This window comes from Pholcus phalangioides, unplaced genomic scaffold (genome assembly GCF_987345545.1).
Source record: "Pholcus phalangioides strain wild (caught in Gottingen) unplaced genomic scaffold, Ppha-v1.0 ptg000029l_1, whole genome shotgun sequence".
Taxonomy (NCBI): Eukaryota; Metazoa; Arthropoda; class Arachnida; order Araneae; family Pholcidae; genus Pholcus; species Pholcus phalangioides.
The window spans coordinates 7011029-7030090 of record NW_028301619.1 but is presented as its reverse complement, the minus strand read 5'-3'; the positions used below and the strand labels follow the sequence as shown (position 1 = coordinate 7030090).

The following is a 19062-nucleotide window of genomic DNA, read 5'->3' as shown; positions in this document are numbered from 1 at the left end:
ATTCATTCGCCCAATAGCTCGCTTCATTGTAATATTACTGCGCCACCTCTTAATCACTCGCTCATTCATTCATTCTTTAACTCATTCGCTCATTAATTCATTGTAATATTACTCACCTCTGTAAATATTAGCCTATGAGACAAATGAGAAAAAAATTTGAATTTTCCGTTCTTTCGTTCGTTTATTCGCTCGCTCATGTATTCAGTCATTCATTCATTCTGATAGTACTTCCCCACCTCTTATTCACTCGCTCATTCATCCATTCTTTAACTCATTCGCTCAATTATTCATTCATTCATTCGCTCACTTACTCATTCCTTCATTCATTCGCTTATTCATTAATTCATTGTAATATTACTCACCCCTGTAAATATTAGCCAATGAGACAAATGAGAAAAAAATTTGAATTGTTCGTTTATTCATTCGCCCATTCCTTAATTCATTCATTCTTTAATTCCTTAATTTATTCATTCGCTCAATCGCTCTCCCATACATTAATTGGTTCAACCGCTCGCTCATGCATTCATTCACTCGCTCAATTGCTCGCTCGCTCATTCATTCATTCATTTTAATATTACTCACTTCTGTAAATATTAGCCTATGAGACAAATGAGAAAAAATTTGAATTTTTCATTCATTCATTCGCTCATTCATTCCTCCATTCACGCGCTCTTTCATTCATGCCTTCATTCGCTTATTCATTAATTGGTTCAATCGCTCGCTCATGCATTCATTCATTCACTCGCTCATTCATTCGCTTATTCATTCATTCATCGTAATATTACTCATATCTGTAAATATTAGCCTATGAGACAAATTTTTATGGGCATCTTTTTATCAGCCACCTCGTTGGGCATTTTGCCTGTTGTGGCGTTGTATTTGTATATTTGTATAAATGAGAAAAAAATTGAATTCAAAAATCGCACATTCATTCATTCATTCGTTCAATCGCTTGCTCACACACACACATTCATCCATTCTTTCCTTCATTCTCTCATTCGTCCATCGCTCCCTTCATTCTCTCATTCGTCCATCCATTCATTCACTCATCCATTCATTAATTCGTTAAATCACTCGCCCATGCATTCATATTCACTCAATCGCTCATTAATTCATTAATTCCCTCTTTTATTCATTCGCTCGCTCGCTCATTCATTCATTCGTTAATCGCTCGCTCATTCATTCATTCACGCCTTCATTCATTCATTGTAATGTTACCCACCTCATTGTAATATTGGCCTATAAGACAAATGAGAAAATAATTTGAATTTTTCATTCGCTCGATCGCTCGACCATTCATTCATTCGCCTAATCGCTCGATCGCTCATTCATGTCGTCATTCATTCGCTCATTCCTGCATTCATTCGCTTTTTCATTCATTCACTGTAATATTGCGACAAATAATGAGCCAAATGAGAAAAAATTTGAACGTTCGTTCGTTCGCTCGCTCACGTATCCAGTCATTCATTCCTTCATCCAATTGCTAGCTCATTCATTCATTGTAATATCACTTCCCCACCTCTTATTCACTAGCTCATATATTCATTAATTCATTCGCTTATTCATTCATTGTAATATTGCTCACCTCTGTAAATATTAGCCTGAGAAAATTTGAATTTTTCATTCACTCATTCGCTTGCTCATCCATTCATTCATTCGCCCATTCAGTGATTCATTCTTTCCTCCACTCATTCTCTCCATCGGTCGGCCATTCATTCATTAATCCGTTCAATCGCTTGCTCATTCATTCATTCCTTCCTCCCTTCGTTCAGTCATCCATTCGCTCATTCGTTTAATTCCATTAATCCCTTCTTTTATTCATTCGCTCGCTCATTCATCCACGCCTTCATTCGTTCATTGTAATGTTACGCACCTCTGTAAATATTAGCCTATGAGGCAAATGAGGAAAAAATGTGAATTTTCATCCATTCATTCGCTACATCTCTCGCTCATTCATTCATTCGCCCAATCGCTCGCTCATTCATTCACGCCTACATTCATTCGCTCATTCATCCATTGATTCGCTCAATCGCTCGCTAATTCATTCCTCCATTCATTCAGTCGCTCAATCGCTCGCTCGCTCATTTTTTCATTCATTCATTCGCTTATTCATTCATTCATTTTAATATTACTGACGTCTGTAAATATTAGCCCACAAATGAGTAAAATTGGAATTTTCATTCATCCATTCGCTCATTCATTCGGTAATTCACGCATTCATACATTCTTTCATTCGATCCTTCATTCATTCATCCCCTCCATCACTCGCCCATTCATTCACTCACTCATTCGTTCAATCGCTTGCTCATTCCTCCCTTCATTCGCTCGCTCGTTCATTCGCGCGCTCATTCATTTATTTATACCTTAATGCATCCGCTCATATATTCATTCACTCACCCAATCGCCCATTCATTCGCCGAATCGCTCATTCATATATTCATTCATTCGCTCGCCCATTCATTCATTCACCTATTCATCTATCCATCTATTTATTTATTACTTCATTCATTCGCTTATGCATTCATTCATTGTAATATTACTCACCTCTGTAAATATTAACCTATGAGACAAATTAGAAAAAAATTTGAATTATTCATTCATTCATTCGTTCAATCGCTTGCTCCATTCCTTTCTTCATTCTCTCATTCGTCCATCCATCCCTTCCTTCATTCACTCATGACTTCATTCATTAATTCGTTCAATCACTCGCCAATTCATTCATTGATTCACTCAATCGCGCATCCATTCATTCATTCTCTCATTCATTAATTCCTTTCTTTATTCATTCAATCGCTTATTCATTAATACATTCGCAAATTCAATTCCCTTTTTTATTCATTCGCGCGCTCATTCATTCATTCGTCCAATCACTCGCTCGCTCATTCATTCTTTCACGCTTTCATTCATTTATTGTAATGTTACGCGACTTGACCGCAGCAAAATATTGCTACCGCACGGAGTCCCCCATCGAGGGGTTAGCGCACCAACCTCTCGATGAGTATAAAAAACAAGCCTGCCATTCGGAATCGGCAATAAATTGTAGGTCCCGGTCTAATTAGCCCTCGTGTGCAGCAAATGGCCGTGGTGCGACAAAAATGATTAATGATTGTAATGTTACCCACCTCATTGTAATATTAGCCTATAAGACAAATGAGAAAATAATTTGAATTTTTCATTCGCCTAATCGCTCGACCATTCATTCATTCATTCGCCTAATCGCTCGACCATTCATTCATTCATTCGCCTAATCGCTCGATCACTGATTCATGCCTTCATTCATTCGCCTAATCGCTCGATCACTCATTCATGCCTTTATTCATTCGCTCATTATCTCGCTCAATCGCTTTTTCATTCATTCATTGTAATAATGAGACAAATGAGAAAAAATGTGAATTTTTCGTTCGTTCCTTCGTTTATTCATTCGCTCGCTCATTCATTCCTCAATACAATCATTCATTTATTTACTTATTTATTCCTTCATTCGCTCATTTCTTAATTAATTCATTCATCACTTCTTTCCTTCATTCATTCGCTCGTGCATTCATCAATGTAATCGCTCATTAACGCATCCGTTCGCTCACTCACTCATTTATTTCTTCACCCATTCATTCGCCCAATTGCTCGCTCACGTATTCATTCGCTGATTCATTTATTCATTTACCCAATCGCGCATTCATTCATCTGCTCATTCATCATTTATTCTCTCATTCATTAATTCCTTTCTTTATTCATTCAATCGCTTATTCATTAATACATTCGCAAATTCAATTCCCTTTTTTATTCATTCGCGCGCTCATTCATTCATTCGTCCAATCACTCGCTCGCTCATTCATTCTTTCACGCTTTCATTCATTTATTGTAATGTTACGCGACTTGACCGCAGCAAAATATTGCTACCGCACGGAGTCCCCCATCGAGGGGTTAGCGCACCAACCTCTCGATGAGTATAAAAAACAAGCCTGCCATTCGGAATCGGCAATAAATTGTAGGTCCCGGTCTAATTAGCCCTCGTGTGCAGCAAATGGCCGTGGTGCGACAAAAATGATTAATGATTGTAATGTTACCCACCTCATTGTAATATTAGCCTATAAGACAAATGAGAAAATAATTTGAATTTTTCATTCGCCTAATCGCTCGACCATTCATTCATTCATTTGCCTAATCGCTCGATCACTGATTCATGCCTTCATTCATTCGCCTAATCGCTCGATCACTCATTCATGCCTTTATTCATTCGCTCATTATCTCGCTCAATCGCTTTTTCATTCATTCATTGTAATAATGAGACAAATGAGAAAAAATGTGAATTTTTCGTTCGTTCCTTCGTTTATTCATTCGCTCGCTCATTCATTCCTCAATACAATCATTCATTTATTTACTTATTTATTCCTTCATTCGCTCATTTCTTAATTAATTCATTCATCACTTCTTTCCTTCATTCATTCGCTCGTGCATTCATCAATGTAATCGCTCATTAACGCATCCGTTCGCTCACTCACTCATTTATTTCTTCACCCATTCATTCGCCCAATTGCTCGCTCACGTATTCATTCGCTGATTCATTTATTCATTTACCCAATCGCGCATTCATTCATCTGCTCATTCATCATTTATTCTCTCATTCATTAATTCCTTTCTTTATTCATTCAATCGCTTATTCATTAATACATTCGCAAAGTCAATTCCCTTTTTTATTCATTCGCGCGCTCATTCATTCATTCGTCCAATCACTCGCTCGCTCATTCATTCTTTCACGCTTTCATTCATTTATTGTAATGTTACGCGACTTGACCGCAGCAAAATATTGCTACCGCACGGAGTCCCCCATCGAGGGGTTAGCGCACCAACCTCTCGATGAGTATAAAAAACAAGCCTGCCATTCGGAATCGGCAATAAATTGTAGGTCCCGGTCTAATTAGCCCTCGTGTGCAGCAAATGGCCGTGGTGCGACAAAAATGATTAATGATTGTAATGTTACCCACCTCATTGTAATATTAGCCTATAAGACAAATGAGAAAATAATTTGAATTTTTCATTCGCCTAATCGCTCGACCATTCATTCATTCATTTGCCTAATCGCTCGACCATTCATTCATTCATTCGCCTAATCGCTCGACCATTCATTCATTCATTCGCCTAATCGCTTGATCACTGATTCATGCCTTCATTCATTCGCCTAATCGCTCGATCACTCATTCATGCCTTTATTCATTCGCTCATTATCTCGCTCAATCGCTTTTTCATTCATTCATTGTAATAATGAGACAAATGAGAAAAAATGTGAATTTTTCGTTCGTTCCTTCGTTTATTCATTCGCTCGCTCATTCATTCCTCAATACAATCATTCATTTATTTACTTATTTATTCCTTCATTCGCTCATTTCTTAATTAATTCATTCATCACTTCTTTCCTTCATTCATTCGCTCGTGCATTCATCAATGTAATCGCTCATTAACGCATCCGTTCGCTCACTCACTCATTTATTTCTTCACCCATTCATTCGCCCAATTGCTCGCTCACGTATTCATTCGCTGATTCATTTATTCATTTACCCAATCGCGCATTCATTCATCTGCTCATTCATCATTTATTCTCTCATTCATTAATTCCTTTCTTTATTCATTCAATCGCTTATTCATTAATACATTCGCAAATTCAATTCCCTTTTTTATTCATTCGCGCGCTCATTCATTCATTCGTCCAATCACTCGCTCGCTCATTCATTCTTTCACGCTTTCATTCATTTATTGTAATGTTACGCGACTTGACCGCAGCAAAATATTGCTACCGCACGGAGTCCCCCATCGAGGGGTTAGCGCACCAACCTCTCGATGAGTATAAAAAACAAGCCTGCCATTCGGAATCGGCAATAAATTGTAGGTCCCGGTCTAATTAGCCCTCGTGTGCAGCAAATGGCCGTGGTGCGACAAAAATGATTAATGATTGTAATGTTACCCACCTCATTGTAATATTAGCCTATAAGACAAATGAGAAAATAATTTGAATTTTTCATTCGCCTAATCGCTCGACCATTCATTCATTCATTCGCCTAATCGCTCGACCATTCATTCATTCATTCGCCTAATCGCTCGATCACTGATTCATGCCTTCATTCATTCGCCTAATCGCTCGATCACTCATTCATGCCTTTATTCATTCGCTCATTATCTCGCTCAATCGCTTTTTCATTCATTCATTGTAATAATGAGACAAATGAGAAAAAATGTGAATTTTTCGTTCGTTCCTTCGTTTATTCATTCGCTCGCTCATTCATTCCTCAATACAATCATTCATTTATTTACTTATTTATTCCTTCATTCGCTCATTTCTTAATTAATTCATTCATCACTTCTTTCCTTCATTCATTCGCTCGTGCATTCATCAATGTAATCGCTCATTAACGCATCCGTTCGCTCACTCACTCATTTATTTCTTCACCCATTCATTCGCCCAATTGCTCGCTCACGTATTCATTCGCTGATTCATTTATTCATTTACCCAATCGCGCATTCATTCATCTGCTCATTCATCATTTATTCTCTCATTCATTAATTCCTTTCTTTATTCATTCAATCGCTTATTCATTAATACATTCGCAAATTCAATTCCCTTTTTTATTCATTCGCGCGCTCATTCATTCATTCGTCCAATCACTCGCTCGCTCATTCATTCTTTCACGCTTTCATTCATTTATTGTAATGTTACGCGACTTGACCGCAGCAAAATATTGCTACCGCACGGAGTCCCCCATCGAGGGGTTAGCGCACCAACCTCTCGATGAGTATAAAAAACAAGCCTGCCATTCGGAATCGGCAATAAATTGTAGGTCCCGGTCTAATTAGCCCTCATGTGCAGCAAATGGCCGTGGTGCGACAAAAATGATTAATGATTGTAATGTTACCCACCTCATTGTAATATTAGCCTATAAGACAAATGAGAAAATAATTTGAATTTTTCATTCGCCTAATCGCTCGACCATTCATTCATTCATTTGCCTAATCGCTCGATCACTGATTCATGCCTTCATTCATTCGCCTAATCGCTCGATCACTCATTCATGCCTTTATTCATTCGCTCATTATCTCGCTCAATCGCTTTTTCATTCATTCATTGTAATAATGAGACAAATGAGAAAAAATGTGAATTTTTCGTTCGTTCCTTCGTTTATTCATTCGCTCGCTCATTCATTCCTCAATACAATCATTCATTTATTTACTTATTTATTCCTTCATTCGCTCATTTCTTAATTAATTCATTCATCACTTCTTTCCTTCATTCATTCGCTCGTGCATTCATCAATGTAATCGCTCATTAACGCATCCGTTCGCTCACTCACTCATTTATTTCTTCACCCATTCATTCGCCCAATTGCTCGCTCACGTATTCATTCGCTGATTCATTTATTCATTTACCCAATCGCGCATTCATTCATCTGCTCATTCATCATTTATTCTCTCATTCATTAATTCCTTTCTTTATTCATTCAATCGCTTATTCATTAATACATTCGCAAAGTCAATTCCCTTTTTTATTCATTCGCGCGCTCATTCATTCATTCGTCCAATCACTCGCTCGCTCATTCATTCTTTCACGCTTTCATTCATTTATTGTAATGTTACGCGACTTGACCGCAGCAAAATATTGCTACCGCACGGAGTCCCCCATCGAGGGGTTAGCGCACCAACCTCTCGATGAGTATAAAAAACAAGCCTGCCATTCGGAATCGGCAATAAATTGTAGGTCCCGGTCTAATTAGCCCTCGTGTGCAGCAAATGGCCGTGGTGCGACAAAAATGATTAATGATTGTAATGTTACCCACCTCATTGTAATATTAGCCTATAAGACAAATGAGAAAATAATTTGAATTTTTCATTCGCCTAATCGCTCGACCATTCATTCATTCATTCGCCTAATCGCTCGATCACTGATTCATGCCTTCATTCATTCGCTCATTATCTCGCTCAATCGCTTTTTCATTCATTCATTGTAATAATGAGACAAATGAGAAAAAATGTGAATTTTTCGTTCGTTCCTTCGTTTATTCATTCGCTCGCTCATTCATTCCTCAATACAATCACTCATTTATTTACTTATTTATTCCTTCATTCGCTCATTTCTTAATTAATTCATTCATCACTTCTTTCCTTCATTCATTCGCTCGTGCATTCATCAATGTAATCGCTCATTAACGCATCCGTTCGCTCACTCACTCATTTATTTCTTCACCCATTCATTCGCCCAATTGCTCGCTCACGTATTCATTCGCTGATTCATTTATTCATTTACCCAATCGCGCATTCATTCATCTGCTCATTCATCATTTATTCTCTCATTCATTAATTCCTTCCTTTATTCATTCATTCACTCATTCATTAATTCCGTCCCTTATTCATTCGCTTGCTCATTCATTCATTCACTCATCAGCTCATTCATTAATTCGTTCAATCGCTCGCTCATGCATTCATTCAATCGCGCATTCGCCCATTTGCTCATCCACCCATTCATTAATTCACTCATTTATTCATTCGCTCATTCATCAATTCATTCCTTAATTCATTCATTCCTTCCTTTATTCACTTGCTCAATCGCTCATTCATCCATTCATTCGCTCAATCATTAATTCGTTCAACTGCTCGCTCATTCATTCATTGATTTATTCATTTGCTCAATTGCTCTCATTCATTCACTCATTCATTCACTCATTCATTTATTGATTTATTCATTTGCTCAATCGCTTGCTCATTCAGTCATTCATCCATCCATTCATTCCTCTCTCATTCATTCATTGTAATATTACTTCCCCACCCCTGTAAATATTAGCTTATATGAGACAAACGAGGAAAAAATTTTGAATTTTCTCTGAGACTATCAAACTTGAGAGATGAAAGAAATGACAGAACTTCATCACTTCTAATCATATTTTTATCTTGAATGTTGAACTATTGAAAGGTAGATGTAGTAACGATTATTCTTCTAAAATTTGCTTCTTGGTGACTCTAAACTTTCATTGGTTTCCCAACAAGTATCATTACTCTTTTTATTTGTGAAGTTGACAAGAACCCAATAGTCACCAACCTTTGCTTCTGGAATGGTTTTTAACACTATATCTGTGAAGTTTTGTTGTTCCTCTATTTCTCATCACTTATTTTTTAGGTTTATAGAAGCAGCTAGTGTTGCCTCAAGACCTTTATCCTTTTCTTCAGTTTCATACCAGTTGATATAGCCAATGTAAGTGGGTAGGAGGTTAGCGTATATTCATTGAGTTCAACTTGCCCAACCACAAGAAAAACGGGAAAAAAAGTAACCTTCTTAATTGAGTATTGCATATACGAGCAGCTTCCTCATTTATACAGCATATAGCTGATATATCATTTACAAATATCTCTTGGTCCACTTACAGGTTTTAATATTCAACAGAATGTGTGGTAACAGGTTACCATGCCTTTAGTTCCCAACACAACACTGTTGCAAAAACTTCTGGGAAATTCCCACAGAAGGATACTTCTTCACATCTACATGACCCACTATTTATGTTATACTACTTGGTGTCAGAGTAATGGGCAAAATTGTCTAAGCTCTTTCTTCTTGGGCCATTAAAGATTGATGATGATGAATGATTGAACCTTCTTAATTCCTACTCTCCCTGAAGAAATATCATAATTATATTAAAATGACAGATTATAAATAACAAAAAAGAAAGAAATTGACACAAATATCGATAGGCCAATTCCCACTTTCAGAAATAGTTGAAATGAAAGAGCACAACAGGTAGCAATGAGATCACTAATCCAACTTCTTCATATAAAAACTACTTGTAACCTTGTATGAGCAGCAAGTGCACCAAACATATTTTTATTAAAAAATAGAGTAAGTATGAAAGAAAAATTCTGCAAGAGACCATTCTCAAAAGCAAACTGAATTTTACAAATCATATTGGGTTGCATTTATCCCCAATTTCCACTTACCTTAGTGTACTTCATTTCAAGAAATCATACCTGAGAATGCATCTGATTTGCTTGCTGATGTTCATTACCAGGCGGCATCACTACCTGAGGATTAGAATGTTGATATGTTGTCATGAAATTCATGTAGTTCCACATGATATTCTGTTGGTTTGTCAGGTATGCTTGTTGCGGAGTTGAAACAGCCTTCCCAATTAAATGGGGTGTTTGAGTGGAGCTTTTGGACTGATAGCTGAAATCAGGGCCTGACTGAGTCGGCTGAACAATGTGTTGCACAGTGCCTTGGATGAAATTACTCATACTATTACTACGCACCACTTGACCAACATTAGAAACTCCACTTCTAAATTAAAAACCAACAATAACTAAATTAGTTCGAAAAAAAAAAATGTTTTAGCTGTAGAAATAAGGATCATTTAGAGGTAAAACTGATATACTGAATTACACACTGATGTAGTCATTTGAAAACTAAAAGTGATTGCAACTTTCACTTGATTCTTAAATACTGCAGGGCTCCCACTCAAAGAATTAAAAAAATTGGGGCTAAGAAGTAGGACGAGGAGCAGGGCTGGAACTGGGGGGGGGGGGCAGCAAAATTTAGGGGGAGGTAGTTTTAGGTGGGAACAAAGAACATTGTTACAAAATTCTATACTATAAGTATACTATAAGATTCAGTATACTATAAGATTGACATGAGCCAAAAAAAAAAGAAATGACTTGTTAACAAAAACTATTTTTGTCAAAACAGTGTACTAGCAACCACAGATAATTCTTTTCTCTCTCTTCACAATATACAGGGTGTCCATAATTAAAAGACCCTATTTCAAAGTAGCCTACAGGCAAAACCAGTCATCAGAAAATTGTGAAATTTTGTGTGGGACTTCATGAAGAGTGATAGGAATTTGTTTTGAGGAGGGAACAAATTAGTTATACGTGTCACCACCAGTGGGCATTTCACATTGAATACCTGTAGTAAACATGTAAATTTATGTGATGTCATACAGCAGCTGTTATAAGACCTAGAAACATTCGTGGGGGATCTTGTTTCTCAATGTGTTTGCTGCTCACAATGACGATAAGTTTACGTGCTGTCTTGGTCAAATTGTTTTACCAAAACAGCAATGGTGCAGTAACTGCTCTACGGAAATATCAGACTTGGAAGAGGATTCAAAATGGTCCAAAGAGTGTTGAAAACCTTCGGAGTATGATAACAAAATTTGAAACCACAAAATTGTTAGCTGTTCATCCTGGAAGAGGAAGAAGACCCATTTCTATAGACGCAGTACAGAAGGTTTCATTTCAGGTGGAAGAGGACAGAGGTTTAAATTCTAGTGTCAGGCATGCAGCACAGGCATTGGATAGGCCACGTTCAACTGTTCACAAGATCATGTGGAATATCCTCCAATATTACCAGTACAAACTTTCACTTGGGCAGTGGTTGCTTCCACATGATTATGATGCTCCACTCTGGCTCCCACTGCAGTTTCTAGCTCGCGTTGAGGTCGATTCAGAATGGCCTTGGAATATCCTCTGGACAGATGAAGCACATTTTCACTTGGATGGTACAGTCAATACTCACAACTGCCGAATTTGGGAACCAGAAAATTTGCACGCTATTTTAGAGGTTCCGTTGCATTCACCAAAAGTGACAGTATGGTGTGGATTTACTGCATCATTTATTCTCGGTCCCTACTTCTACGAGGAGTTACATTCCACAGGTCCAGTGACATTTTCGTCACTGGGAAGCAATATCCATTGCTGTTACAGAACGAAATTGTGCCAGCTCTGCAAGCACATGACTGCCTTGCAGACACAATCTTTATGCAAGACGGAGCTCCTCCACACATGGCAGTGTGTGTTAAGAAAATGTTCTTAAAACACATTTTACAGAAGAATGTGTCATCAGCTGGCTCTACCTTAATCTATGGCCTTCCCAATTCCCAGACCTTAATCCATGCGCTTTTTGACTTTGGGGGTGTTTGAACACAGTCAAATCCTGTTATAACAAACTCCAAGAGACCGGAGAAATCACTTTGTTATAATGAAATTTCGTTATAAAGGAATTCCAGGTTTCTTCATCGTTGCTATGTAAACTTATTTTGGGGGATTAGAAAAGTATTCATTAAAACAAGATTTTCGCTATAACAGTATTCATTAAAACAAAATTTTCGCTATAACAGTAATTATTAAAACGGGATTCGACTGTATTTGAAACATCTGGTAAGTCGTGACAAACCAAGATCTTTACTCACCTTAAAGGTAGCATTTCAGGCCACATGCTGAACATTTTCCCACACACACTTTGGTCAGTTGTGGAACATGCCATCTTGCAATTTCACATGGTATTTCAAAATGATGGCCATCGTGTCGAACATGTTTTGTTGTACTAACAATTGTAGAAGTGTTTAATAATTGTTAAAATTGCAAATGTTTGCCTAAATGTGTCGTTTCTTAATAAAACGCCCTCTGGTTGCGACACAACTAATTTTTCCCCTCTTGAAAAAGTTCCCATCACTTCATGAAGTCCTCCACAAAATTTCACAATTTTCGGATGACTGGTTTCGCCTGTAGGCTACTTTAAAATAGGGTCTTTTAATTATGGATGCCCTGTATATTATATTCTTTTTTGGAGTATTCTATAGTTCAGTCTGTTAACTCTCTTTGACAATGCACAAAAAATTATGAAGGCAAGTAAGTTTTTTAAGAACGACCCAATTAGAGACCACTTTCAAAACCACAGTGAAAAATATATAAATTACAAATACAAGGCCTCAACAGGCAAAACGCCCAACCAAGTGGCTGAGAAAATGATGCCCATAGCACATATGGATGTGATATATTTCTAAAATACAGCAACCCCCAATTAAAAATGCAATTACAAAAACTAGAAACAATATATATACATGATAAAATATTATAAATACCCATAAAAAGTATTTATGGTTGTTCCTATTCTAAGTATGGATAGCTTCTCAATTTACCCTGATATGTTTATCGTATTTTTTTTCAAATGTGTCAATTGTGTTAGAATTTACTATCCCTGAGGTAAGCTATTCCATTTATTAATAAGCCTATTAGAGAAAACTTTCCTGCCACACTATATAAATTAGTTGATTGATGGCGTATTAATAATTCATGGTCCATCCCGTTGAAAATTTTGAACACTTCGATCATATCTTCCTGAAATATCTGCGTTCATCCAATGTAAACATATTCAAAAAATGAAGTCTCTTTTCATAACTCAAGCCACACGTAGCTCTTCTCGGCACACTTTCAACAAACTCTGTCCCTCTGTAGGTATGTTCTCCAAAACGTTACAGCATACTCCAATCCAGGAAGAACTAGGTCTCAGAAAAGTAGAAGAATGATTTTAGGAAAATGCAAAGCCTTTTGTTGAAAATAAAGCTGAGCATTCTATTCACTTTTTGACCACCGCTGAACAATGTTTAGAAAACATAAGCCACTACTACTACTAAACCAGACATGTAACTCATCCATATTTCTTTGCGGAACCTCTAACGAATTGGTAGAAAACATAAGCCGTTCTTCAATGAAATTCCCAAATCGGTGATCTCAGTTGCATCCTGGATAGCAACACCATTCAACTCGTAAGAGAAACGTGGGTTGTGAGATTCAAAATGAGCGGCCATGCTCCATTCATTTGCCTATGCTGCAATCCTGTTTAAGCTGGTCTGGAGTAACTCCCTGTCGCTTTGATTCCTAACTACCCCAATTAGCTTCACGTCATCTGAAAATTTGCTAGCAATCGCATCAATACCCTGATCAAGTTTATCGATAAAAAGTGAAAAAGTATGGGCCCAGGACACTTCCTTGAGGAACACCACTTGTGACACCTGTCAAATCCGAGAATTCCCTATTCGCCATAACCATTGTGACCTATCTCTTAACCACGATTCCATACAATTCAGCAAGTTGCCCCCAATCCCAATCTCATATAAATGCTTCAAGAGTTTACCATGTTGCCCCCAATCGAATGCTTTCTGGAAATCAGTGTAAATAACATTTACATGTTTGCTCTTACCCAAAGCAGGGCTCCTCCTGACTTTTTAAGAGCTATTATTATTATTTTATTAGCTCCTGGCTAATCAGATGGAAAGAATTGTAGCCAAATTAATGTGTCATAGAATGCAAATTCCAAAACAACGGCATCAAATGGTCAAATGGACTCATATGATTTGGCGAATTCGATCTTTCATTTATTCGCCAAATTAAATATTGTGTCGCAATTTGCCGCAATGGCAATCAGCAGCGCAACCCCTGACCCAAAGCCTTAGTCACATGATCATAGAAGCAAAGGAGGTTACTTACATATGACTTCTTCTTCCTGAACCCATGCTGATTATCCGACAGTACATTATTCTAGCCACTTCACCAATTGCCTTTTGATAATAATTTCCAAAATTTTCGAGAGGGAGCTCACTAGACGATAATTGGATACAGCCTCCTTACTACCCTTTTTAAATACCAGAAAAAAATTAGCAAGCTTCCAATCCCTTGGGACGATACCCTCAGCAACGCTTCTGTAAATCTGTGCAACTGGCCCTAACAATTCATTAGCACATCCTCTAAGGACCCTAGGCAGGGGCGTAGCCAGAAATTTCGTTCGGGGGGGGGGGGACCAAAGTGACAGAACAATGGATTTGGCCATCTTTTTCCCTTTTTTCGGTCATTTTCTCACATTTCGGGGGGGGGGGCCAGACCCCCAAGTCCCCCCCCCCTGGCTACGCCCTTGACCCTAGGAGAGATATCATCTGGTCGTGGTACTTTGTTTGGTCCAACATATTACAAGGTCCAATGTAAGTAAGTCAAGGTGAACCGGATAGTTTACTGCATTGTTCATACTTTTTTTAAAGGGATTTGTTTACATTTTGCTGTTCAATTCCAATGTAATCATTTTTGACAAACGAAGCACTTTTATTTCCAGCTCTTTGCAGAGTTTTGTAAACATTGTTTATGCATCTGCATATCCTAAAAATGACGAAGACAATTGAATGGTATTGGGCAGCATCGGAATCCCCAAATATAGAATAGGCCTATGCATCCAACTGCTTTGTTATGCAAACTGTTGTTTCACCTATACACAAAATGTGCACCATAATTTTGAATGACGAATGCTAGTTACTGCCCAAGACCATGAAGTAGTGAATACAAATTATTTTTTATCTAGACAGAAAAGTTTCTAATGATTACTCTACTTGTTGAACCCTCAAACTACGCAAAAGGAAAATTAATAAATCACATGGCCTCCCCCATACACCTCCTCGAATAACCTTAAAAAGATATAATTTATACTTTGACAAAATCTTTAATTGCAATCTACTACATTTGTATTATTTGGCAATATATTGTGTGTGATGATTCCCTTCTAAATTAAAATCAATTATACAAATTTTGTTGATAGGATTTGGTGAAAAGTAGGACAAAACCGAGAAAGTCTGACAAAAGTAGGACATGACAGATACGGAAAACTGACTTGGTGAGAAGATATCAATGTTTCAGGAAAGGAAAATTCATCTCTGCTCTCATGGGGACTCAAACCCTGGTCTCTCGTTTGCCGGACGAGTGCTCTGCCAACTAAGCTATGAAGACACATAGAATTTCCCTTCAATGGAGCATATGTATATGCTGAATGGCTCCATGCAATGGACGGTCGCAAGATTCTTTTCCTTTCCTAAAACATCAATATCTCTTCACTCGGCCAGATTTCTGTATCTGTCATATTAACAAGGAAGAGTGACGTCTTTCATCAAAAGTAGGACATTTTACCAAAAGTAAGAGAAGTAGGACAAGTGGGAGCCCTGACTGATATATTTTGTGTGTGCATGTGAGAATGTTACTGATATCACAAGTTTTCTTTAAAATAAAATAAAAGTACTATCATTTAAAGCACCTTGTTTTAGGAAAATAAAATTTTGTGCCAATAATATTGTTAAGTTACCAAAATTTCTGGTCACAACAGACACTGCAAATCTTGCTCAAAAGAGTGAACAACAGAAAGATATAAGAAATCCACTCAACATGTTCTCACAAATTTATTCTGGTATTTAACCTAACCCAGCCTTTGAGGACCAAATAAGATTCATACACAAAAAGCATAAGTACTTACTGATGCATACTGAAAGGTGTGAGCCAACGGGTATCTCTTTCATTACCCTGAAATAAAAATTTTAAATGGAAATAATTTTTTTTTCTTTTGCTTGCTCTAGCAGACATAATTTTTGTAATACATGCTAACAATTTTTTCCCCTTCCCCCTTTGTCAAATTAAAATTAGTGAAAGAATATACATACAGCGATACACAAAAGTTTAGATATTGACAAAATTCGCTCTTGAATTTTTAACACTAGAACCGCGGCACTTTCAGTATACAGGTATTTCGGTTCCCAGTCTGCAGACTGGGTCAAATTGACCCAAACTGTGAAGAAACAGGGTTTCATAGCAAAAACCGGAATTTCTTTTCGGTTCCTGGGTTTTTCCCTACTTTCATTCAATGTTGTTAAATTGTGTATTGATAACGGAAAACTATATTTGCTTATGAATATAAAATGGGCTTCAAAATTAGCTAAAAAAAGATGTAATTCATTAAAAATAAGATTTAGTATACATTACAAAAACTTTTTTAGTAATCCCATGATATGAGAAAGATGTAAAATAAGCACATCACATTAAGTATGAGAAAAAGTCTATAATATGATTCTGTCAAATAAGTATTGATTTCCTACTGATAAATGGAATTTATGATGAGCAGTTGGAGCATTTTTTTTTTCATTATTCTTGCACATTCACTGCATGTTGAGGTTGCACAGCCCATGCAAAAATAACCAGTTTTGTTTCCACATTTTGATGTTACCGGACATCAGAGTCATTTATTTTTATTTTATGGCTCACAAACAGTTACATGTTCAAGAGTCCATAAATGTTTCCTTTTGTGCAAGGGCAGCACGTATGATGAACGTAGCACTTCAATAAGATTTTAGAGAAACTGCGTTCGAAAAATAGTCCTTGCCTTCTGTACTGCTCTATGCAAAATACAGAAATTTTTTATAGTGAGATCTAAGATGTTGCAGAAAACGTGGACAGGCCACCCCCGTGATACAACCTTCACCGAATATTTTCTTGCCATTTGATCGTCTACAACTTTGGCAAAGTATGTTGAATTGTAGTGTGAAATAGTTTCTGGCACTGTTTTGGGGCTTCCACTGCCGATATCAACTGTCAGATGAAGCGTGCTGAGTAATAAACATTTTTGTTTTTGATAAATTTTTTTGAATATCTTCCTTGATAAATTTTTATTATGATATCATTGTATTCCAGTAGCGATGTTCATTGCATAAGATAACATTGCTCGTCGATGTCTCACCCTCCACTACTAAGCCAGTATTTTTTGGTTTTTAGCATTTGAGCCAGCTTCAGTGTAGTGAAAGAAGGTGAAGGTTGAGGCATTTCTGCCGTTGTTCTTAAATTTCTCTATCAGTTGAATCACTATGTTTTCTGGAAAAGAGAGATTCGTTGTATGCTGATCCTTTCCAAGGTTTGGAAATCCATTCAAAAAGTATTTGGCACAGTCAGAATTGTATTTTTTGTGACATCGTTTGCCTAGAGAAATTTCAGCTACATGTTTTTTCTAGAGTTAAGCTTTGACTTTCCCCCAAAACCTTTCTTGAGTCCCGTCAGAATACCAGGTATTCAAATTTACAAAGGAAAAAACTTTTAGCTCTACTTGCCATTCTTTCATTGAAAAAAAGATAATCTCCTCGGACAATAAATTGACCTTGAAAGACCTTTATTCTTCACTATCTTCATTTAGACATACTTTTTAGAAAGGGTAACCACTTCCAAGAAAAGTATACATCCCCTTTTTTCCTATAGAATAGTATGTTGGGTCAAAATGACCCAAACCGCGGTTCTAGGTATAAGTGCTTATAGCTCTGAAATACGAAATTTGAAGAGAACAAAATTTTTGTGAATTAATATTCATATGATATCATGAAAAGTCACGAAATTTTTCTATCATCTGCGCTTAAGTTTTCGAGATAAATGGAAACGAAGTTTGATTTGGGTCAAATTGACCCACTCAGCGGTTCTAGTGTTAAATAACACAGATTTTCAGATAATTCTAAAGATATTTTCAAACATTTTAATACCATAAACAAATCTGTAATTAGTAATAAAAATTCGTTTTTTTTGCAAAAAAGAGCAATTAGAGTTTGCAAAAGTTCAGACACATTAAAGAATTTTTGTGACTGATTGTCAAAATATGCAAATTTGCCACAAATGACATCAGCACTATACAGTATTTATGTTCTCAACCTGATAGCATCAGTTATTTGAGACATCCAATACATACAAGCTGCAGTTTGTATCCAAACTGAACTGCACCCCTTGTATGATTTTTTTTCTTGAAATAGAAGCTTATTTTTTAGGTTCAATTCTGAGTAAATCATTCTGCATATAATCTTATAATCTCAATCTTACCAGTCCAATTGTTTGCTGATTTTGATGAACTTGATGAGAAGAATTATACTGCTCAGGTGGAAGTTGGTGTAACTGGCTCCTGTTCATATTGACTTGATCATGTGTATAGTTCTGTGGAAATGAATTCTATTCTGAATAACGTAAGGGTACAAAGGTCTTTTAATTATATATAAATATTTAACATGTACTTGAAAATACAAATTTTTTGGTGACCTTTTTACCAATTGGTGGCAAAAAAGTTATATAATATAAAATGATATAAAAAGCACGTAGCAAAATAAATATCAAGAAAAAATACATTTAAAAAAATCAATATAAATTTTGAGAGAGAAAAAAAGGGGGAAAGTCTGATGAGAAAGTTTACATATGGGGTTATTCACAAAATTCTCAATTTTTATGTCAATAAAATAAATTTATGAAATTTAAAGCACTTGAAATAATCATTAAAATTACAATATTTTTAAGGTTGAGTGGGTAGTACCACCAAAGATAATATTTTATAATACAGTGTATTTCTCACAGGCAATAATGATGTGTCGCTGGGATTCTTACTTTCCAGAAGCGATATGTGTGCAAGTTTTTTTTTTTTTTTGTAAAATCTGG

The 19062-nt window shown here is 36.6% G+C and overlaps 1 protein-coding gene across 4 annotated transcripts in view; it reads right to left on the bottom strand.

The window, feature by feature from the left end:
• The window catches only part of LOC149067626 (nonsense-mediated mRNA decay factor SMG7-like), a 267121-nt gene that overhangs the window by 77953 nt on the left and 170106 nt on the right, over positions 1-19062 (bottom strand). For all 4 annotated transcript variants that reach the window (XM_089252529.1, XM_089252530.1, XM_089252532.1 and 1 more), the window contains exons 18-20: positions 18460-18570; positions 16091-16137; positions 9997-10306 (exon numbers count right to left, since the gene is read on the bottom strand). In XM_089252529.1, coding sequence (XP_089108655.1) covers positions 9997-10306; positions 16091-16137; positions 18460-18570 — 468 coding nt within the window. The remainder of the gene's footprint in view (positions 1-9996; positions 10307-16090; positions 16138-18459; positions 18571-19062) is intronic.